At 47.6% G+C, this 23,660-nt stretch overlaps 1 protein-coding gene across 1 annotated transcript in view; it reads right to left on the bottom strand.

The window, feature by feature from the left end:
* Positions 1-918: 918 nt before the first annotated feature.
* The window catches only part of HYPK (huntingtin interacting protein K), a 31,809-nt gene continuing 9,067 nt past the window's right edge, over positions 919-23,660 (bottom strand). Inside the window, exon 4 of the mRNA XM_085644358.1 lies at positions 919-1,265. Coding sequence (XP_085500484.1) covers positions 1,170-1,265 — 96 coding nt within the window. The 3' untranslated portion in view covers positions 919-1,169. The remainder of the gene's footprint in view (positions 1,266-23,660) is intronic.

The following is a 23,660-nucleotide window of genomic DNA, read 5'->3' as shown; positions in this document are numbered from 1 at the left end:
CTGAAAACGTGTTTTAGAAAGTTTGTGATTTTGCAAATTTAGCCATGCATGGGAAGGTGCTACTTATTCAAGGGCACTAAAATGTTAAAAAAAAGGGATGGATGGAATGCTTGAATTAATCTCAGCCACTGGTAATTACTCCCCAGTCCATTGTTACTTTGCACATCATGCCACCTCAGTTTCGCCCATCCATATGCAAATCAGTTATCCCGGCTCACTTTTTTGTATACTTTAGGGTGTTGCCTTAAGTGTGACCAGTATGCCCAGATGTCAGGCCTGTGCACCATCATTTCAAGGGACATCCACATAGCTTCAAACTGGCCCGTCTGTGAAGGGCCAGGCAGTAGAGGCAACATTGTATGAGGAGTTGATGGATCTCTGAAGCTGGGCAATTAACTTAGGAAGGAAGAAGCCATTCGAAGATGTATATACTTTAATGGAGCAATTTACTCAGGACAACAGGAGATTCTTGGGGACACGGTCAATTCCTCAGTGGCAAGGAGTTCATCAGAGCTCAAGTTTTTTCTTTGAGAGAAATGGTGTAATGTATGCAGAAAACCAGCAGAATGCCAAAGATCTTTGCTTGATGCAAAATTAAAAAAAAAAGTTAAACCGCATCTTTGACTAATCAAACATGTAATTAACTCTTGCTTCTTCTACAAGAATCCCCATCACTTTGCTGCTGCACAGAGCACCAAGGGTGGCAGTTAAAACTTACTTTGCACAGCCATAACATTGAAACCCTAAAAGAGCACACTGCAACCAAAGTGATCCCAACATTGGATAGCCTCATGCCAACCTGGTCATTATAAATGGGGAAGCAACATGGGTATTTTTGTTAAAATCCTAGCATTCAGCAGTCGATTAACAAACTTGAAGAGTTTACCAACTTGAGAATTTTCGTTTTCCACAACCAAGAACTGGAAAATATATGGTTTATTATATGAACAGGAACACACTTTTTGTTGACATCTTTTTATTTATGCATTTACAGTCTAGGAAAAATAAAATAGTAATAAACACTGAACTTGTGGGTCAATATGACCTGAAGAAAAGGTCAGTAGCTTCAATACAAATTTCCCCCTCCTGTTGCTGCTCTTCCAGACAAGAATGAATTCATTGATCAAAGGAATCACCAATGTAAACCATACCAAACACAAACATATCATTCAGTTTGTGAGGGCAATTAAGGCTTCAACCACATTCCCCATATGCTCCCGCAGGCTCCGCTCTGCCGTTGAACGTGGGATCTCCATTTCATTCATCTGTTAGAAGGTATAAAAATAAGAGTCTTTGAAAAGCATATAATACTGCAATAATTATTCAAACCAGTTTATGACAAAAATGTATATCGCTCGATCTGGGATGGCTAAAAAATGTACTGCATCTGTCATTTTCGAATAATATATATATTTATTTTTTTAAAAAGACACTGTAGGCAATAAAACACACAATAGACTTCCAGTCAATGTAAATAATGCAGCCGGTATGCGTTTTTGCAGGTGTTTTGAGAAATGTTGGGCAAGTCACAAAATCAAGAACAAGAGAAAGACTAGCAATAATTGTTTTTTGTAAATATTAATGCTTTTCAGCAGCTCTAGTACACTTCGGGGCATAAGCAAGTGGGGAACAGGCCTGCATGAATAGGTAGGTCTGTATTTTAGGTTATATGTTAAAAATGTTCGGTTCACCACAGTATACAATAGATCTATAATACTGATGTATGTGTATTAATGGGAAACCGAAAATGAGAAGCCACACTGGAGGAAACCAAATCATGGAAAACCACATTAAGTGAAGAGAATTTTGAGAATACACAAAAAAAATCGAAAATTAAAGGCAAAATGAAAAGGGAAGATAATATTAAGGAAACATCCTAAATTACATTAACGTTGGTTAAGTTTAGGACTACTGTGGGGTTTTTGGGTTCAGGGGTGGAGGGCTTTCTAGGGGTTAGAAATAACTAGCATTCAGACATTGAAAGGAGTTTAGGGTTTAGAGAGGAGTGTAGGGGAGGTGAAGGTTTTTTTGAGTTTACAGAGGAGTGGTGTTTGAGGGTTCATTGCTGGGCGGAGTTTAGGGCTGGTGAGGGATGTTAATGTTTAATTATGGGTAGCGGCTGGTTGATGAGTTTGAGGTTTCAGGCAGGGTGGAGTTTAGGGTAGTGGGGGATTTAAGAATTCAGAGCTGGATAGAGTTTTTAGGGTTCAGGGCGGAGTAGAATAGGGGTCATGGATGACTGGTGTTTAAGGGTGGTGAAGGTGTTTCAGTGTTCAGGGATGGGTGGAGTTTGGGTGTGCCGGGGGATATAGGATCGGTGGGATTTTAGGGTATGGTGGATTGTTTGGGTACAAAGACCCTTTAGGCTTTAGGGATGAGCGCAGTTTAGGTAAGGTGTTTTATGGAGCAGTTATTGGTGTTTAGAGGTTGTAAGGGGTCAGCGATGGATAATGTTAACAGGTGGTGAAGGGTAAGCAAATTAAAAGCATCCGAAGCAATTGTTTGACATTGTATGCTGATAGAAATATGAAATATTGTCACCTGAAGTAGAGCACTGAAATAAATCTGACAAAACAGTTTCTGAAAGTAAAACCTGCAATCACTGCATTTATATTTATGAGACATTCTATGAATTAATCTCTGCAAAAAGGTACATGCCATTCATTATGAAACTTTCTATTAAACAGTTTAGGTTAAATGGGTTTTCAGTAATGGCATTCTGCAAAATAATTTTTTTTATGATATCACATAAAACTCTATAACACAGTAAAAGCCTGGAAGAGAGGTTTTCCTGTACCAATCTTTTTTGTGTAGATGCAATAGTGTAGGTTTTAGCCACCAGACCGGTCAACTGAGATATGGCGATAATCTGTTGTTCAAGTTTGTGGGTTAAGGTCACTAAATCACATCTCAGAGTAGATCTCACAGATATTTTCCTACCTTTGTTGAATTTTATGAAACCTGCATAGGATCTTAGGTGCTGCGAGATAAGAGTTCCTGAAAGCTGAGCCGAGGACCAATGGAACAGGCACCAGAGGCCATCCTTTAGTAATAAATCAGAGTCTCTTATTGATGTGTGCCATGCAATGTTAAAATATAAAACTCACAGTTTTGCTAAGAAGGTGACAGGCAAGAGTAATTCCGGCCTCTATTACACTTGTGCCAGACCCATGGACAACTAGATTTAAATTTAAAAAAAGCAATATAAATAAATAACTCAATTTAGTCAACTTCTCCTGGCACTAGTGAAAATGCAAAAGTTAGTAGCACCGTCATTTCTTAAAACAAGCATTGAAAATGCAATAGGTCTCGCCTTTGATTAAGTTAAAGCCATTTCGTTTGCTAATGGTATTGTATATCAAAGCAAATGGCTTTAACGTAATGAAAGGCGAGACCTATTGCATTTTTAATGCTCGCTTTAGGACTTGTGCCCTGAATGCTAGGTTCTCGCTCCTCATGTAGGCAAGCAATAGTATTGTATTGCAATTGTATTGTAATTTCATTTATATAGCGCTCACTACCCCCAACGAGGCGTCGAAGCACTTTTTCAGCAAGTAGCAGGCTACTCCTGAACCCATAAAGGATTAGTGGAGAGTTAGTATAGTGAAATATGAAAGTAATTTGGGTGGTGGATAGGTTAGTCGCTTATTTGGATTCAGAAGGATAGCGGAGGGATAGAACAGGGAAAAAAGTTTGCATTTTCATAGAGCTGGTTACCCCTGATGGGGTGTTGAAGCACTTTCTTGGTGAGTAGCACGCTACTCCGGAACCCATAAGGATTAGTGGAGAGTTAGTATAGTGAAATATGAAAGTAATTTGGGTGGTGGATAGGTTAGTCGCTTATTTGGATTCAGAAGGATAGCGGAGGGATAGAACAGGGAAAAAAGTTTGCATTTTCATAGAGCTGGTTACCCCTGATGGGGTGTTGAAGCACTTTCTTGGTGAGTAGCACGCTACTCCGGAACCCATAAGGATTAGTGGAGAGTTAGTATAGTGAAATATGAAAGTAATTTGGGTGGTGGATAGGTTAGTCGCTTATTTGGATTCAGAAGGATAGCGGAGGGATAGAACAGGGAAAAAAGTTTGCATTTTCATAGAGCTGGTTACCCCTGATGGGGTGTTGAAGCACTTTCTTGGTGAGTAGCACGCTACTCCGGAACCCATAAGGATTAGTGGTGAATTAGTATAGTGAAATATGAAAGTAATTTGAGCGGTGGATAGGTTAGTCACTTATTTGGATTGAGAAGGATAGCGGAGGGATAGAAGAGGGAAAACGGTTTGCATTTATATAGTGCTTGCTACCCTGAATGAGGTGTTGAAGTGCTTTTTTCGGTGAGTAGCACGCTACTCTGACACCCATAAAGGATTAGTGATGAATTAGTATAGTGAAATATGAAATTTGAGAAGATGACATGTTGGTCTGTAATTTCGATTGAAAAGGATAGTCGAGGGATAGAAGAGTGAAAAATTTAGACTTTTTATTTTGGAGGTCATAGCAGTAGTATGGGAACTTGGTATTTGTGGAGTACTCCTACCACCGCTCAGCCTCAAAGGGCTATATGGAGGCTGGTGTTTCCTGAAGAGTGGACTCTGCTTAGAAGGGTGAAGATACCCTTCGGCGTGCTTCCACTCTGGCCTATGTCCTCAGCCCCACCTTACAGGTGCCAGTTCCCGAGTACCTCTCTACCGACACTCCAGGGTTTCTAACTTCTAGTATCAGGACATCTGCATCTTACTGTCCTGGTCTAAGTTCACTGCCAGTCTATCCGTTTTTTCTGTCACTGAGTCTGCATCTCTAATTCTAGTTAGAGTTTATCCACGCCTTTGAGGCCTATTTCTAGGGCAGTGTCTGCAAGTCTTTCTTCCCAGAATCCGTCTCTCTAAATTCTAGTGCCTTTGACTGTCTGCCCACGTGTCTAATTCTCTACATTCCAGTGTGGATGCACCCATGTTGCCTGGCATGGTATATGCGAGTCTGAATCTTGCTATCTGTGTCTTTATGACACGTTTCCTTGTTCTACATGCTGGTGTCATTGGCTCAATGACTTTCATCCCGTTGTCTATCTCTCTGAGTTTCCGGGTCTTTATGCCTTTCAGCCCCCGTATTTGTAATGGTCAGTACCAATCTGCCCATGTCTTTATGCCCCATTTTCATGCCCTACGTTTTGGTATTAGTGCATTAAGTGCCTGCGGCAATCGGTCATGTCTTTTTGCCCCCCCCCCCCCGTCTGTGTCTCTAAATACCAGTGTCTGTACACTAGTGCCTGTAACGTTGTACCTGCATATCTAACTCCCAGTGTCAGTCTATCCCTGCCTGTTACTTTCCTTGTGTGTCTAATTCCCGGTGTGTCTATCTGTGGCGGTTACTGTACATGTGTGTCAAAGTCCCAGCGTCCGTGCATCCGCACCCGTGACTTTGCGCCCATGTGCCAGTGTCAGTCTATCCATGACGCCCCCCCCCCCCACTGCCCCCATCACCCCCCTCCGTTGGAGTGTGCCTGTAGATATCTTGAGCGCAGCACCGCGGCCTCCGGGCCTTTCACAGCCTCAGCTCACATTCATACTTCACTCGAGCTCGCCTCGCGCAGGGCAGTGCTGCCTGCCTGACCCTTCACCCCTGAAGGGGAGGGGAGCAGGAGTGCAGTGAGGAGCTGGAAGAGGAATGTCAGAAGGACTGCTTTGGAACTGGGACAGCAACAGAGCTTACTCATCCCTTCTAAAATAAGGAACAGGTGGGTGGGAGAACACAAAGCTGCGCAATTCAAGCAAATTTAATGTTTACATTCCAGGCCTTAAAAAGATAACGTACACGGATTCATTTATTGTATTCAAACAGAGTAACTAAAATTAGATGCCAATGTAACTTCTCGGCGAATTAGGTCGAATATTAAATATTTCCTAATCCTAAAGCACTATAAATCACCACGAAGTGCAATTCTGCATGCGTCCCTTTTCTGATGTCTGCACGTACTACTGCGAACAAAAATTGTACCAAAGTCAATACGAAAATGTAGGCTTTTGAAAATATTGTGACAACACATCCTGAACGGCGATTTAGAAACTACGGTGCATTAGCACTCTCACCCTTCTTTATAGTTAAGTATTCCGAATACATGTTTTGATTTTCAAATAAAAACACAACGCATATATACGGTGAATGTCGTGAGACCCAAACAAGTATGAGAATGCCACATACATTAAAGGGCAACAGAAGATGTGTGCAATGCGCTTCTGATCCAAGAGAAAGCATAAAGTTAACAACATGATCATGCCATTCAAGTGCACAAGGGATGTAACCTGGTCTAGCAACCAGATAAAGAGTCAGAAAGACTCTTGTGCGCCAAAACGGTAAATGCTCAAACAGGGCTGCCAAAACTTAAAACCGAAATGACATTATGCATTACATTATACTGATCAGAAGAGGGGGGGGGTGTCGGCGGTAGAAATGAAAGGAGTGCTTCCATTCTGCGCTGCCATCACCAAGCCACAAATCTGAAATATATATATATATATATATAGCAATTAGCAAGTTTAGTTTCAAAGAGGCCCCCTCTTTGGGCAACTTAGCGTTTTAGAAAAACACTCACTCCAAGTTCCAAAAGCGCGGTCCTGAAAGCGAAAGAGGACCGCGCTGCAGCCGGATCTCTTGTCTTTATGGGGCCATGTTGGCCCCATAAAGATAAGAAAATGTTTACAACGAACAGAAAGCAGGCGAGCCCATCCAAGTGGGACGGCAGAAAAAGGCAAAGGGAGGCAACATACAAAGCTCTTTTCCAATGGCTGGTCACCGTTTAGCATAAACGGTGACGCCGGTCAATGGAAACGAGGGGCGGGGCTTAATGCCCTTTACTGAAACTCCTCAAACTCATTAAATCTCGCAGAGCGAGCTGCGCATGTGCGCAGCCACGCTAGCCGAGACCTAAAAACATATATATCAGACACATCAGATGCCTTGCTATGGCGTTTTTGCCCATGCCTTGTATGAGGATGTTCATCACAATGGACCACAATAATTAATCAGTGAATCCCCAAAGCTGAAATTAGTATTTGAGCATGTGCTCTGGGGAATTGCCATTATGAGACAGTCTCTCCCTCCTTTCAGGTCACCCAAGATGAGAATACTACTTGGGATTTCAGATTTTGATATTAAAAAATAGTTTTAGACCACAGGTCTGTCAAACATTCAATTTATATTAATGGCACAGTTTTTTAAAATAATTACCAGGGCTGTTAATGTATCCTCCAGCGCTTTGAGTCCAAAACTATATGCTGCTCAGTCTTAAATTGTATTACCCATGCACTGAAACTGAGAAGGAGATATGCACTTTAGCTCAAGGTTATGAGTTTGTACAGACTTATATGTGAGCCCAAAAAGCCATCATGAAATTTGTAATTCATTGGGATTTTAAAATATTTCTTTAAGTATTCTTACTATTCTTTTAAACACGGGGGGGACAGTTGATATTTGCATTATTTTATTGTGATCCAATTGTTTTAAACTGTTTTTTGTGCTTTTATGGTCTTCGTGGCTGAATAAAACTGGATGAAAAAAATAAATAATGGCACTTAACCCCTTTCATGCCTTGGACATAATGTTTCCGTTCAGGGCTGTGGCGCTCCGGTGTCAAAAATGTAACAGTTACGTCCAAGGCACACTCTTTAGCAATCCCTCTGCTGCAAAAAGCAAAGGGATTTCCTTTTTTTTCCCCAAACCTCGGGAGCTTCCCCGGCAAGTAGGCAGACGGAAGAGGTATCATTGGAAAGGGAAGATTCTCCCCTCCTCTAGTGAATGCCTGCACGCAGGGATCAACCACTAGACTCCAGGGAGAGGGGAGCGGCCCCTTGCGCAAGAGCCTTTGCTCCCCCCCCCCCCATAATAATTTGCCAATATTCAGTCTTTCTGCGCCCCCCAGGGAGCAGTAGCCCCTAATCTGCCACCCCATGGGAAGGGGGTAGAAAGCACACTAGACACTGCGGATTCTTTTTATTAAAACTTGAGTTGGAGGCTGCCCTTACTGGGCATTATAATGACCCCACCCATCCCAAAATTTTGTAGAGTCTTTCTGCGTCCCATCCCCCAGGGTACAGATGGGAGGCAAAAGCCCCCGATCTGCTCCTAAGCCCATGGGTGGGTAGAAAGCACACTAGGCACCAGGGATTATTATTGTTTTTTAAATAGAAGGGCGTAGGCTGTCCGTAATGGGCGAGGCCAATGCCCTCTACCCCCAAAAAACAGCCCTATTCTTTCTGTCCCGGGGGGAGGAAAAAGCCCACTAGGCACCAGAGATATTTTGCTCTAGTTCTGTGATTCAATGAGGCATCTATTATCTGTGAGATGTATCACCAATTAAGAATTTTATAGGGGAGGTTCTGTTGTCTCTGCTTTGGGCACCCATTCAAGTGAGGTATCATTTTTAATCCGGAGACCGACGGGAACGCTGGGCAGTGGGAAAGTTGTGCAGGGCGATGATCCCACAACTTTTCCATTCAGAAATGTGAGGAGGGTCTGACTTTTTAGCTAAATTTAATCATTTTTAGGTCGAGCCTAGCGCAGCGTGCATGCGGTGCCCTGCGAGGCTTCTTGTATCTACTCTGTGTGGGTCCAACTCCTCATACGCATTGGGTTGGCTTTTGTGTGTGTCTTTTTCAAATCAAAGCCTGCAATTGGCTAAAGGTGGGTGCATATCCCAACTCTTCTGAAAACTGCACTCCCATGGCGTTTTGGCGCGGGAGCGAGCAGCGGAGTGCAGGGCGGCAGCTGCAGAGTCTGTCGTCTCCCCTGCACCACTCTCCCTTGTCTCCCTGTGCCCGCACCCACCACTCGAGCGGCTGGGTTTTTTGGCACATTTTACAAGCGCGAACTTGACCCAAAGGTATTGGAGCCGTTTCGTGTGTTACAACTGCGCTCTCTGCAAGCTCGAACACCCATAGGTGCTCGCCTCAATCATTCTTTGGCAGAGAAGAGTGCCCCAAGACCTTTGTGTAGCAATTCCACATCCACTACTTGGTCAAGCTCTAGGTACGAACAGAGTCAGGGCAAGAAAAGTTGAAGATTGCATAGTGATTCTAGAGGTAAAGTTGTGGGGGAGAAGGCAGCCCCGACAACACAGCAGGTTTTCCTGAGAGCCATTGTCTTAGGTTTGTCATGGCTACATGTGTGTGATACAATTAACCTACAGCCTGCCTCCCACTGTGCCATATCCAGTGCCCAAACACACATTTGTCAATGAAAACTAACCCCAACTGCATGCATGGCTGGCCTTGGTTAATTTTTCGTGATTTGTTGGGTGACAAGGCCCCACGAGGAGGCTTGTTGTATTAGCAGGGCGCCATGCAAAGGGTGTCCTCTGCCCCACGCAGCACTTGTGGGATGCCAGAACTTGTTTAGTCCCTCCCAAATGTTTCGGAGTGTATTTTAAACATGCACACACTCTTTTGATAAGTTTCTTTAGTCGCTCTGGTTCGTTTTTTAACACTCAGTGGTTATCGCGGTATCTTGCTTCCAAAACAAATGTGCTCCGCTGGCGGCGTTTTTTTAAACACACGACATTCACGTTTTTTTATTAACAACGAGAAGAGCCAATGCAGAGACCCCACCCACACCCTGTTGCCAATGTATGTGAAGGAGGTGGGGGCAAGAGACTATCTGCAGCTTTCCACTCTCAAGCATCAGCTTCAGCACTCCTCCTCCTGCAGCCTCATGTGCTTCAGAGCAAAAACACCAGCCAGGAAAGCAGACCAGCACTTCCCCTCTTCCTACCAGGTGAAGCCCTGACTCCAGAGTATGAGCAGAGTCCCCTCCCACCAAAAAGATTGAATGGGTTTGGGTTCCTCGGAGCGATCTTCCCCATCCTGGACCCCTACAGCTCCAACCCAAGTAAGCATGCTACAGGCAGCTGCCTTAAAGTAACTACTTTGTGCAATGCAAGAACGGCGCACAAAGAGCCAGAGAACGTATTTACTTCAGCCTGGCTGGAGGAGCAATGTTCCGCATACAAACACTGCAGGGCGCCTCGCCAGATGCTTTATAATCATTGTCAGCAGGAGTGTAGCGCGTGATTAGGAGCAGAGGGGGGGGTCGGCGCATTCCCAAAATTAGATCATGGTTGTATTTTTTTGTTATCCTAGAGCGACTTGTTGCGCACGCTACCGAAGGCAAGCGCTAAGTCGCATACAGGTAGGAGTATCGAATTAGAGAGCCGGCGTTACAAGGCAAGTAAGATCTGTATGTCAAACTATTCTATGTTTTTAGTCCGTTTTCTGGTGGTTTACTATTTCTCCGTTTTTATATAGCCTGAACTCAACCAGAAGGTATTGGAGCGCTTCACAAGATCAACACTTACATTATACAAGGGCACGTTCATTTTGCTTTAGGCAAGGGGAGATTAAGTGACTTGCATAGAATCACAGGGTGTTGAACCAACAACGGGATTCCTACCAGGTTCCAAAAGCGGCAGCTGTAGCCCTTTAGCCAGACCTCAGCTCCACCCTTTTCCTGTTAAGCTCTCAGTTTTCACACTACTCTCCCCCTTTCACCTGTATGCTTCACCCTAATCACCACCCTTCTTGCACAATACGTCCAGTGCAGCATCTCGCCCCATTACTCTTTCTCTAGGTTCTCCCACCACCCCCATGTTCCTTCCCCCACCCATGCCCCAATATTGTTTCACCCACCCGCCCTCTGATTCCTCACAAGCCCCACCTCCTGTTGCTCCCCCTTCAGTGCTACTTTTTTCTCTTCTTTTTGTGTGCCAGTTCAACTCACACGGGCAAACAAAGTCTATTTTGAAAAAAGCATTTGCAATGAAATAGGTCTCGCATTTGCGAGAGTTTGAGCTATTGGCATTGTAAATGACAATGCCTTTTATATATGTGTTGGTTTTTAAAACAGATAAGTAAAAGGCATTGTCATTTACAATGCCAATAGCTTAAACCCTCTAAAATGGGAGACCTATTGCATTGTAAATGCTTGTTATCAGGAGACGCTGCGTGGTAGGAAATGTGTGCTGGCATGGTGATCCCAAACAGAAATGGGAGGAAATTCTTTTTTTTTTTTTATTTTTTTTTTTTAACAACAAAATTTGAGATTTACAGGGGATTCTGCGTAAGAAAACACTTGGGGGTCCATGCAAGCCACACCTCCCTGGACTTCTAATTTTCAGAAATGTCTTGGTTTGGCAGGTTTCCCTAAATGACCGCCGAGCCCGGGAAAAAAAACGCAGGTGCCCCCACTTTCAAAACCAGGTGCCCCGCCCCCCAACCCTCCTTTCCAAAACAGGTAGTTTCGTGAAAGATAATTGATGCCTCCACAATACGTTTTAGGCCCCTCCCTGTTGCAGGCACTTAGCCCACCCATACAAGTGAGGTACCATTTTTATCAGGAGATCTGGGGAAACACTGGATGGTAGAAAATTTGTCTCGGCCCAGTGATCACACAACAAATGTGAGGAAAATGAAATTTTGGTGGCAAAATTTGCGGTTTGCAGGGGATTCTAGGTAACAAAACGTTGGGGGATCCACACAAGCCACACCTCCCTAGACTTCACCCAGGCATCTAGTTTTCAGAAATGTCTGGGTTCGGTAGGTTTCCCAAGATGGCCACCAAGCCCGGGACCAAAAGCACAGATGACTCCCTCGCAGAACCATGTCTTTTTGTGATAGATAATTTTAAAGTCGCCATAGTACGTTTTGGGCCATTTCCTGTCGTGGGCACTAGGTCTACCCACACAAGTGTGATACAATTTTATCGGGAGACTTGGCGGAATGCTGGTGGTTGGAAGGGTCAGTTTTCTGTCGTGGGCACTAGGTCTATCCACAAAAGTGAGGTACTATTATTATCGGGAAACTTAGGAGAACAAAGAATGGTAGAACAAGTGTTATTACCTGTTGTCTTTAAATGCATTTCTGCCTTCCAAATGTAAGCCAGTGTATATAAAAAAAAAAAAAAAAAAAAAAAAAAAAAACAACATTTTGAAAAATGCCCCCAATTCACATTCTAGTATGGCTTCCCACAAATCCATAGCTGTGCAAATAACCATTGCTTCTAAATTCTATATCTTGTTACCATTTCAGAAATACATAGGTTTCCTTGTTACCTATTTTTCACTCTTTATATTTTACCAAATAAACTGCTGTATACCCAGTACACAATGAAAAACCATTGCAAGGTGCAGCTCCGTTATTGGTTCTGGGTACCTCAGGTTCTTGGTTAACCAACAAGCCAAATATATACCCGTAACCAGAAGGGTCCTGCGGACGCAACGGTATTTTGGTTTCAAACATCTAGCATAGTTACAGGTGAATATGTAGGCACAAACGTATTTTTTTCCAACTCAATTTTATTTTTTATTTCAACTGTTACTTTCTGATGGAAAACCTTGAAGGATCTACACAAATGACCCCTTGCTGAATTCAAAATGTTATCTTCTTTTCAAAAATGTATGGCTTTCCGGGATCCATTATCGGTTTACATCCATTTCTACCACTAACTGGAATGTGGTTGAAAGCAAAAAAATATAAGAAAAATATGCTATGTTCGTTTGGTCACTGTCTTCTGCAGCACTTTTTTCCCAAAGCCCTCCACCCCCACCCAAAACAAGCATTGGCATAGCCAATAGGTCTCACCTTTGGGGGCCTTATAAGTGTTTAACCATGCAACAGTTAATGTTGTTGCACCAAGGATATTGTGCTGCATAACTAAATACTTATAAGGTCCCAAAGGCAAGACCTATTGGCTATGCCAACGCTTGTTTCTATTCTGTGCAGCTCTCACCCCTATCTATTCACCACGCCACATAATTGCAGTACACAAATACACTACACACCACAAAATTCCACTACTGACAATTTTAATTCAACCCACATAATTCGACGCCAAATCCCATACATCCACTCCACACACCACAAAATTCCACTACTGACAATTTTAATTCAACCCACATAATTCGACGCCAAATCCCATACATCCACTCCACACCAAAACACATAGGTAAAAAACATGGTTATTTACAATGCCAATAGCTCTAACTCTCAAAAAAGCGAGACCTATTGCATTGCAAATGCTTGTTTATGTCAGCGTTACAAAATCAATGCTTTCACAAAACACAATCTAAAAACAAAAAACTGACGACACGGTTGATATTCTGTCGCTGCGGAAGTGAGAAACCTGAACAAGCGTGGAAAAAAGAAAAGAAAACAACCACGTGAGAAAGTCCGAAGCAAATCCACTGTAGAGGCAGCACGGGATTCTGAAGCAAAATAATATTTCATTCTTCCAAAATCACACACCAAAGAGGCAACAGCAGAGAAGGCAGAGCGGGAGCCCTGCTACCGACCAGCTCTCGGTGCTGGACTCTCCACGTCCAAAGCTCCATCAGCATGGAGCAAGGCGCCAATGCATAGTGAAAACAGCAGCCATTGGGACTTCACTGCATTGGATTGGGTAACAAGGTGCCACTGACTCAGTCTAAAAGCTGTAACAAACAGCTGCAGATGTTAATTTCCAAAAATCGCAGAAAATCACAAGCAGCTTTACTAACTTACGCTCTTTGCAACGTAAACAAAATAGACAACATTGCTTTGCGTTCATTAAAGTATTCATTGAGATAGGCAGCAGTTGCATAGCAGACACTAATCTGAAAAGAGCAGCCACTGAATTTTGCACTCGTACATAATTATATTTTACAATTTGTGCTGTCCAGATCTGAAAGAAACACGTTAGTTAGATTCCTCACCTTAGAATATGCCCAGGCGTCAGGCTGGATCCGGAAAGATTTTGTGTCAGCAATACCCCTTGCGCGTCGCTAGGCGTCGTCTGCGGCTCCACGTCCGGCGTCGGAATGACATCGCAGACGCCGCCCTCGCACGGACATCAGTTCTTCTTTTTCCACACCAGACAGCGCCGATCCGGGAAGAGCTTACCCCCTTAGTCAATTTTTTACTGAACTTTTTGGTCTTTTGTCGACTCTGGTGCCGGTAGGATGCCTGGATTTAAGGCCTGTGACGCCTGTCATCGCCTGGTGACGGATCACCATCGCCGGTGCCTTTACTGCCTGGGGGCCGACCACGACACAGAGTCGTGCCCCGATTGTCAGGCCTTGACCTCGAAGGCTAGGCGGGAGCGGTCCCGTAAGCTTCGAGCTTCGGCACTCTGCTCCGCGCCGCTCACGGTCCAGGAGGAGGTCCAAGGACTGGTCGCGGAGCCGCAGTCGTCGTCATCATCGCTCGTCGGGCACAAAGTCTTCGGGTAAGTCGAAGCGATCTAAGAAGCCCAAGATGCGACAACGCTCTTCGGACTCCCCTCACCGGTCACGCGACTCGGCCGAGGGTCAGGGTGGTCCCGGCTCCGCAGGAGCCGCGTCCGTCTCCATACCCGCCGGTCCCTGGGACTGACGCGACTCCGGCGGAGGTCAGTGCCTTCCTCTCGGCCATGAGGGGCCTGGCTCTGCCGTCGACGCACCTTTGGGCCCCGCGGGCTCGACTGGGCGACCTCGCGTGCCAGCGGCTCGGCCCCACCCCACCCGCCCGCCCTCCCTCCCCGTCGACTTCAGTCCAGACGCCGCAGGTCCGCGAGGGATCCAGGCCTGGATCTCTGTCTGCGCCGGTCGACCTCACAACGCCTCATCCGCCGACTCCGGTTCCACCTCCGGCGCCGTCTCCGGACGACGCCGTTCCCCGCTTTAGCCCCTGTCTGGACCAGACGCCGGCATGGCGCTGCCCGGCACCGCACCAGACGCCGATGGATGACCGTTTCATCTACCGTCCGGCTCCGATCGTTCCTCCTGTTTATCAGGAATCGGATGACGGGGGCGACTGGGAGGGGTCTGAGGACCCTATGGCCCTCCAGGGTCAACTTTCACAGGACTGGGCAGACGAACTGGGGGATGCCAGTGGTCTGGACACTTCGCCGGATGCTGGCTTCATCTCTCCTCCGACTGTGGCTTCGGAGGAATGTGCAGCTTTTTCCGTGGTGCTGCGCAAGGTGGCCGAAGCCCTGGGGCTCGAGTTACCTGCTGTGGCCGTGAGGACTAATATCCTCACAGAGGTGCTTCAACCGTCGGCAAGCTCCACAGAGACTCTGCTGCAGTTCAATGAGGCCCTCATCGACGTTCTGCAGGGCACTTGGTCCAAGCCCTCCACAGTTCCTCCTGTGGATCGGAACATGGCCCGGCGCCACCGCCCTGCTCCGGGCAACCCCAGTTTCCTGTCCCAACACCCCACCCCCGAGAGCCTCCACTTCCCAATCCTCCTTCCCGTCCGCTCCTCCGGATCGGGAATCCAGGAGGCTGGAACAGTTCGGAAAGAAACTGTTCTCTTCCCTGAGTTTGGGCCTGCGGTGTTTGAACACCGCTTGCCTCTTGGACCGTTTCTCCCACTCTCTGTGGGATGCGGTGGAGGACGTGCTGCCACCGTGTCCGGAGGAGGCCCGGACACGTCTCTCCCAGGCACTTGCTGACGGGCGTGATGCAGTGCGACATGCCATACGGTGTGGAATTGACACCACGGACTCGCTGGGTAGGGCGATTTCCACCACGGTGGCGCTCCGGCGCCACGCCTGGCTGAGGTCCACGTCTTTTTCGGGGGATGTCCAGAGTACCCTCATGGATATGCCCTTTGATGGCGCTCGCCTTTCTGGTGAGAAGGCGGATAGTGCGCTGGCTCGTTTTAAGGACTCCCGGGCTACGGCCAGGTCCTTGGGTCTCTCAGCCCCACGGCTGCAAACTTCCGCCCGTTTCGTGGCCAAGGAAGGGGCACCTCCTCACATCCGCCTAGCCACCGGCCGCAGAACCAACCTGCACGCGGTCGCGGACTTGGGTTCCGCCGTGGCGGTTCTAGAGGACAACGCGGTCAGTCCACATCCACCCCGGCAGGATCCGCCTCAAAGCCCTCCTAGTCCGAGCTTTCAGGCCCATTCCACGCCAGTGGGCGGCAGAGTTCGCCATCACCTGCTCCACTGGCGCTCCATCACTTCGGACAGGTGGGTGCTGCAAATCGTCCGAAGGGCTATTCCCTCCCCTTCGAGACGACCCCTCCAGCCATGCCACCGTATATCGGAGGATCACTTGAATCTTCTGCGGGAGGAAGTTACGGCCCTCTTGGCCAAAGAGGCAGTCGAGCGCGTTCCTGGTCCAGAAGGCGGCCGTGGTTGCTATTACCACTACTTTCTGGTTCCCAAGAAGGCCAAAGGGGGCCTACGCCCTATCTTGGACCTCAGGAGCGTCAACACATTCCTCCGGAAGGAACGGTTCAAGATGCTAACTTTAGCTCAGGTTCTGGCTGCCCTCGACCCTGGAGACTGGATGGTAGCGTTGGACTTGCAGGACGCCTATTTTCACATCTCCGTCCTGCCGGCCCACCGGCGTTACCTGCGGCTCACGGTGGGTCAGGAGCACTTTCAGTTCACCGTGCTCCCCTTCGGCCTCACCAGTGCCCCTCGGGTGTTCACGAAAGTGATGGCGGTGGTCGCAGCTCATCTGCGCAGATCGGGGGTTCCAGTCTTCCCCTATCTCGACGACTGGCTGTTGAAGGCGGGCTCGCCCCAGCAAGTCGTTTCCCACCTCCAGACTACGGCCGACCTCCTGCATTTGCTGGGGTTCTCCATCAACGTGCCGAAGTCACACCAGAGTCCCTCCCAGAAGCTCCTCTTCATCGGAGCAGTTCTCGATTCGGCACAGTTCCGGGCTTATCCTCCGGAACAGCGGGTCCGGGATATTCAGGCTCCGATTCCCATCTTTCGGCCTTTATCCTGGGTTTCAGTCAGGTTGGTGCTGCGGCTTCTGGGGCTGATGGCCTCCTGTATCCTGTTGGTGCATTACACCAGGTGGCACATGCGGGCTCTGCAGTGGGAACTGAAGTTTCAGTGGGCCCAGCATAGAGGCAACCTGTCCGACCAGGTCTTGATCTCGGAGGGCACTGCGAAACAGTTGCAGTGGTGGCTCACGGACCGCGATTGGGTCAGCGGCAGATGCCTCTCCCTACCCCAACCAGAGCACGCAGTAGTGACGGACGCATCCCTCCTGGGATTGGGGGGCCACATGGGAGAGGCGGAGATCAGAGGACTCTGGTCTCCGGCGGAGACTCAACTCCACATCAACCTTTTGGAGCGGAGAGCGATCTGGCTTGCACTGAAAGCCTTCCTTCCCTCTGTCCGGGGAAGTGTTGTGCAGGTGTTCACGGACAACACCACCGCCATGTGGTATTGCAACAAACAGGGCGGGGTGGGGTCGTGGAGCCTTTGTCAGGAGGCTCTGCGCCTCTGGACATGGCTGGAACACCAGGGCATCACCCTGGTGGTTCAGCATCTGGCGGGCTCTCTGAACGCCAGAGCAGACGAACTCAGCCGCCGGTGCATGATGAATCACGAATGGCGTCTGAACTCGGACGTGGCGCAAGGTCTCTTTCTGCAGTGGGGAGAGCCTTGGTTAGATGTATTCGCCACCGAAGAGAATGCACGTCAGCAGTTCTGCGTGTTGGAATTTCCAAGGCAGCACTCGCTCGAAGACGCTTTTCGTCGTGAGTGGAGTTGCGGTCTGTTGTATGCCTATCCGCCTATACCACTTCTGCGCAGAGTGCTGAAGAAGATCAGGCATGACCGGGCCCAAGTTATCTTAGTGGCTCCGGATTGGGCACGAAGGTTCTGGTATCCCGAGCTACTCAGTAGGTCAATCGATCCCCCGATACAACTGCCTCTTCAGGAGGACCTTCTGTCGCAGCAGCAGGGGACGGTCCTCCACCCGAACCTGTCCAGCCTCCACCTCCATGCGTGGAGATTGAGCGGCGGCAGTTGATGCCATTTAACTTGCCTCCTGAAGTCTGTGATGTCATTCTGGCAGCCAGGCGTCCCCCCACAAAGACGGTATACACCTGCCAGTGGAACAAATTTGTGGCATGGTGCACAGCAAAGGCTGTGGATCCCCTTTCCGCCCCTCTTTCTGAGGTTCTACTCTTTCTTTGGCCCAGCAGGGCTCTGCTTTGGGCACCTTGAAAGGTTATCTTGCTGCAATCTCTACCTTCTTACGGCTTCCTGATCAGCCTTCTCTTTTCAAGTCCCCTGTTGTTTCACGTTTTCGCAAAGGCATTACTCACATGTTCCCTCCTGTCCCCTTCGTAATGCCTCAGTGGGACGTGAATCTTGTTCTGACTTTTCTGATGTGCGCTCCTTTTGAGCCTCTTCACAATTGTCCCATTCGTCTTCTGACCCTGAAAACTGCTTTCCTGGTAGCTATCACCTCGGCTAGACGGGTGAGTGAGCTCCAGGCTCTGTCATCTAAGCCCCCCTTTCTTTCTGTTCATCCGGACAAAGTTGTCCTCCGGCCTCGTCCTTCTTTTCTACCGAAAGTGGTGACCCCCTTTCACCTCGGGCAATCTGTCACGCTGCCCACCTTCTTTCCGCCTCCGCATCCTTCAAAAGAGGAAGAGAGGCTCCACCATCTGGACCCAAAACGGGCGCGGTCCTTTTATTTGGACCGCACCAAACAGTTCCGGGTGGACGACCAACTTTTTGTTGGATACGTAGGAGCTAAGAAGGGGAAAGCAGTACACAAACGGACCATCTCACGGTGGGTCGTGTTGTGTATTAAACTTTGTTACTCCTTGGCAGAAAAGGACCCTCCTGTTGGGTTGAGGGCCCATTCCACCCGGGCCACAGCAGCTACTACTGCCCTGGGCCGGGGAGTTCCCTTGCGGGACATGTGTCAGGCAGCGACGTGGGTTTCACTGCACACATTTGCCAAGCACTATTGCCTGGACAGCCAAGTCCGGAGAGATGGCTTCTTTGGCCGTTCTGTTCTCCAGGACTTTCTGGTGTGATCTTGGTTCGCAGACCCACCAACAGGGTTGGTATTGCTGGGGTATCTATTCTAAGGTGAGGAATCTAACGTGTTTCTTTCAGATGAACAAGTTACTTACCTTCGGTAATGATGTATCTGTAAGAAACATTAGTTAGATTCCTCACCGACCCACCCATCCTCCCCGTTCTGCAAACTGACATCTAGGGTTAAGGTTATCCTTTTCAGGGCCCTAGATTTTTTGGCACCAGTGTCGGTCTCTTGCATGGCTCTGCATTCCTGGCGCGGAAAGCTATGTAAAAGAACTGACGTCAGCGCGCGAGGGCGGCGTCTAAGTACTCCGACGACATCATTCCAGGACACGACGCCGAGCCGCAGACGACGCCTAGCGACGCGCAAGGGGTATTGCTGACGAAAAATCTTTTCGGATCCAGCCTGACGCCTGGGGATATTCTAAGGTGAGGAATCTAACTAACTAAGGTTTCTTACAGATACATCGTTACCGAAGGTAAGTAACTTGTTCTTTAACAAAAATGGAAACTGGTAAGTGATGTTCCTACAACATGCTAAAGCGTGAGAAAAAGTCAACCAAAATGTGAAACATGTGAAGAGTGGGTTGTTTAGATACAAATGAAAACAGTACAAAATACAAATTCCACTGGCATTCTCTAGACCTTACAAAAATCAACGTATTATGCAAATTTACAAATTTAATTCTAATGAAGAACAAGCATTGGCCACACATAGATGCTCTCAACCAAGGAGACCGGGAGTGCACGAGGAAGACAGCTAAACAATGCGACGCAGCCGCGCGTCCGTGAAAGCGATCACAGGGACGTGCTCTGTGGTCGGGGAGGGGTGGAGCAAGGCGCGCTGCATTGGAGAGGCGGAGCGAGGCCAAGCCTTTGGTAGCACTTTCAAAACCCACTTACAAAATGTCTCACAGAGCAGCGCATGCGCTGACTCAGCGAGACCTAAAAACCCCCAAAGTTTTCTATATTATGCCTAATTTCTCGGTCCCCTCCAGGGAAATCAACAAACCCTGGGTACCTTTTGAATCCGTTGGAAGAAAAGGACGCACATTTGGTGTGCATACCTTACGTTGACAAAAAGGTGTGTGGGGGGGGGGGGGGGCTAAGCGCAAACTACCCATATAACAAAAAAAACAAAAAAAAAGCGTGGCATAGGGGACTGGCAGCGAAGGGGTTAAAAACACCAGTATATTATTCCAAGAAGTTTATAAGCATTGCAGGAATAAAATACTTGCACATCACAAGTATTTTTTTTAAATACCCTATAAATCTTATCCCATTGCACATGCCAAATCTAAAAAACATTGCTACATACTTGTGATCCGATTCCATATTTAATTTAAAAAACTGTTTTAAATACTAACATTTAAGACTCCATAAAAACAAACGATACAACAAAATGGAAGTATTTCAACAATTCCCTCATAAGGCACAGCTGCATTAAAAGGGTGTAATCAAATCCAGAATTTTAAGATTTCTTATCTCAACTCTTGATTAGGAAAATGGTAGAGGTAGGGATATACACCATCCATCTTCCAGGAAGCACTGAGGTAGGGATATACACCATCCATCTTCCAGGAAGCACTAAGCATGGCTGATGATTTTGTTGAATCCTCATAAATCAAATCATGTTTTGTAAATTCCTCAGTAGCTAGGGCTCAAAGTTCCAGTTTAGACCAGGTTAAAATGTGTTATTAGATTCTCAGTGTTCTGGTACATATTCTCTCACTACTGTAATGCGTTTCCTTATACCCTAGGCCACTTTTAGATCACTATTTAATGTTCTGTTAAAGACAATGGGGAGCATTTTTTTATTGCATGGAGCTAGTCCAACTTCTCGCGGCCCCCGCTTCGCGGGAGCCGCTCGTGGGCTGGTTGCTCACTTCTGCCGCTGATAAGCGCGGGGACGCTTTTGGGGTCGCTCTGGCCTGATTTGCGAGGACGCTTTGCTGATACCTGAGGGACCCAACGGGGAGGCTGATAGTATGGGACTGCGAGGACCAGGGTGCATACTGCCAACTCTTCCTGCACACCTGATTCCTCTTCCCGGCCCCGCCTCCACTGATTGATTCCCCGCTTTCCCATAAAGTGCTGGAATACCACTGAGTTCGTTGCTACTTACTTCCCGAGGATGCTGCGGACTGATTCAACTTCTCGCGGCCCCCGCTTCGCGGGTGCCGCTCGTGGGCTGGTTGCTCACTTCTGCCGCTGATAAGCGCGGGGACGCTTTTGGGGTCGCTCTGGCCTGATTTGCGAGGACGCTTTGCTGATACCTGAGGGACCCAACGGGGAGGCTGATAGTACGGGACTGCGAGGACCAGGGTGCATACTGCCAACTCTTCCTGCACACCCGATTCCTCTTCCCGGCCCCGCCTCTTCCACGCCCTCCCTCCTTCTAATATCTTCACTGTCCCTACGCGCTAGCGGTACGCGCGCGGGACGTAACCCGGGGCAAAGAGCGGGCCGTTTGAGATCGGTCTCGGGCAGTCACTCTGATATTACGCCCTCTTGTGCCTCCTGTTGTCTGTCTGTGGTCTGCCCTGATATTATGGCCATGAGGGAGACACGAAGCAAGACACAGGGCGCTGCTGGGAATTCCCAATGCACCTTGGACGCGTACTTTGCCAAAGCTGGAACACTATTAATCGAGGACATTACCACGCTAGAACGACGCATCTCCCAAGAAATCGAATGGGTAAGGAGATCTTCGTTGGGTCCTCTAGCTGCCGCATCATCCCCGACCCAGAGACTTGATGTCAGCCAACAAATGGACAGGAGTAAGGGTATAGAGGAAACAACAGATTTGGCTAGATTGCCATCCCCCCTCTCACTTGGTACTCCCAATTCTGAATGTTCTATTTTATCACAGGCTGACCTTAGTATATTGTCTCTCCCCCTCCCCCAATCCAAGCCCCTACATTCTAAGACCAGTTTGAACACCCTAGCACATCGTAGGGAGGAAAACACTTTAGGGGCTACGTTTCCTGATCACAATGGGGCAGGGATGAGGGAAGGAGCCATCCCTAAGCATAGCAAGAAGCCCCAGACGTCTCGGGGGAATAAACGCAAAAACGCTAAATTACCAAATGCGCCACAGACCGAGAAACCTGAGTCCATTAATAAACCTCAAACAATACTACAAACTAAAGGGCCTTTGTCACCTAATCTCCTATCGAATAAAGCAGATAACACTGGTCCAACCTTGGGGGAGGAGGATATTACACTTTTAGACATTCACAATCTGATGAAGCGTCTTCTTAGCCCTTTGGTAGCACGTTTGGGGAAAATTGAAACTTCCCTAAATCGCGTTGCTAGCGAATTAACCAAATTAGCAACTGTTCGAGTAAAAGACGCTATTGCCCCAGTTACTGTGTCGGGTGGCACGTTAAACTAGTTACCCCCCTCAGCCTCTAATTTGAATCTTGCCACCATTCCCCCAAAACCCAATACCCTGCCGCTTCCACCCAAATCACCAGTTACTGATTTAGCACAAAATAGAACCCCAAAAAGAAATTTGCCTGCAGGTGGCACCAAGGGCCTGAATAAAAGCTCTAGTGGGGAACTAATGACCATCAACCTACCTCCCGAGGCTAGCCCATACACTGTAATTCTAGCAGGTATCCCTGCCTTAAAAGAACCAACCCAAGAGTCTGTTGAATCGCTTAAAAATAAGGTCATCAACTGGCTTACTATCAACAGACCACTCCCTGTTGGATTAAGTAGCCAGGTTTTGATGGTAAGAAGAGTCCAATGGTTGGGTGGCCTAAAGAAATCAATACAGGGAGATTGTGTCTTGGTCAATTTTAGGGACCCTAGAACAGTCTCCCATATATGTAATTGGCCGTATCGTGACAGGGGAACCACAATCCAAGCTTTACCGTTATCTTTCTTTTATCCACCTCTAGCACAAGGGCAGGGAGAGGCTGATTGGGAACTCGTATGTAGCAGAGGTAGAAGGCGGAGCTTTGGGAAAAGGAGTATCCCGTACATGACTGACCCATCACACTTTGACTACTTCCCCACGCAGAACAGATTTGGGAGTTTAGAATGGGTGGATTGACTGACTTCACAAGTAGTGAAGAGGAATGTGTTTCACCTGCTCTAACAAAGGAATTCATCCCTCCGAAGGCTGAGGCTAGGTCCCCGGTAGACCACAATCCTTCATATCTAGATATCCCGCCGGCTGAGGTGGTGATTCCCATAGCTCCTGTCTCTGTAACGAGTACTCTTTCAATACTTGAGCTGGGTAATACCACAGATCCAGATGAACCCATTGGCGATTCCAACCCCCCGCTTTTAAAAGTATTATCATGGAATGTGGCGGGCCTTGTCAACAAGTTGCATTGTCCAGAATGGAACACCTTCGTTAGGAGTAAGGACATCTGTATGTTCCAGGAAACCTGGGCTTGTGACGAGGTGACATATCTAGGATATGAAGCATTTACCATGTTAGCTAAATGGGGAGGAAAAGGTCGACCCTCGGGTGGACTGGCAACATGGATAGCGGCAGATTTGGGCTGTAGTGCTGCCCTACATCCGCTTTCCACAGAGGATATCCTTGTGGTAGTACTAAACTGGCCCAACTCTAAAAGACTTATGTTGGTAAATGTTTATTCCCGCCCAGTAACTAACGGGCAGGAATCCCGTACTATAGAGGAACTCGCTTTAGTTCTAAGCGAAATCCCTGTGGGCACGCCCTATCTAATTGGTGGCGACTTTAATTGTCACTACGAGCCCCTCCTTGGCCTATCAGATGGTTTGGCCGACGAGGAGGATGCGCTCTGGTCTATACCCACTCTTGAGGCGCCAAGACCAAAAGCATGGACACCACTTGCGGTCCAAA

Source organism: Triturus cristatus, chromosome 3_1 (assembly GCF_964204655.1).
Source record: "Triturus cristatus chromosome 3_1, aTriCri1.1, whole genome shotgun sequence".
NCBI lineage: Eukaryota > Metazoa > Chordata > Amphibia > Caudata > Salamandridae > Triturus > Triturus cristatus.
This window is presented reverse-complemented; position numbering and strand designations above follow the sequence as displayed.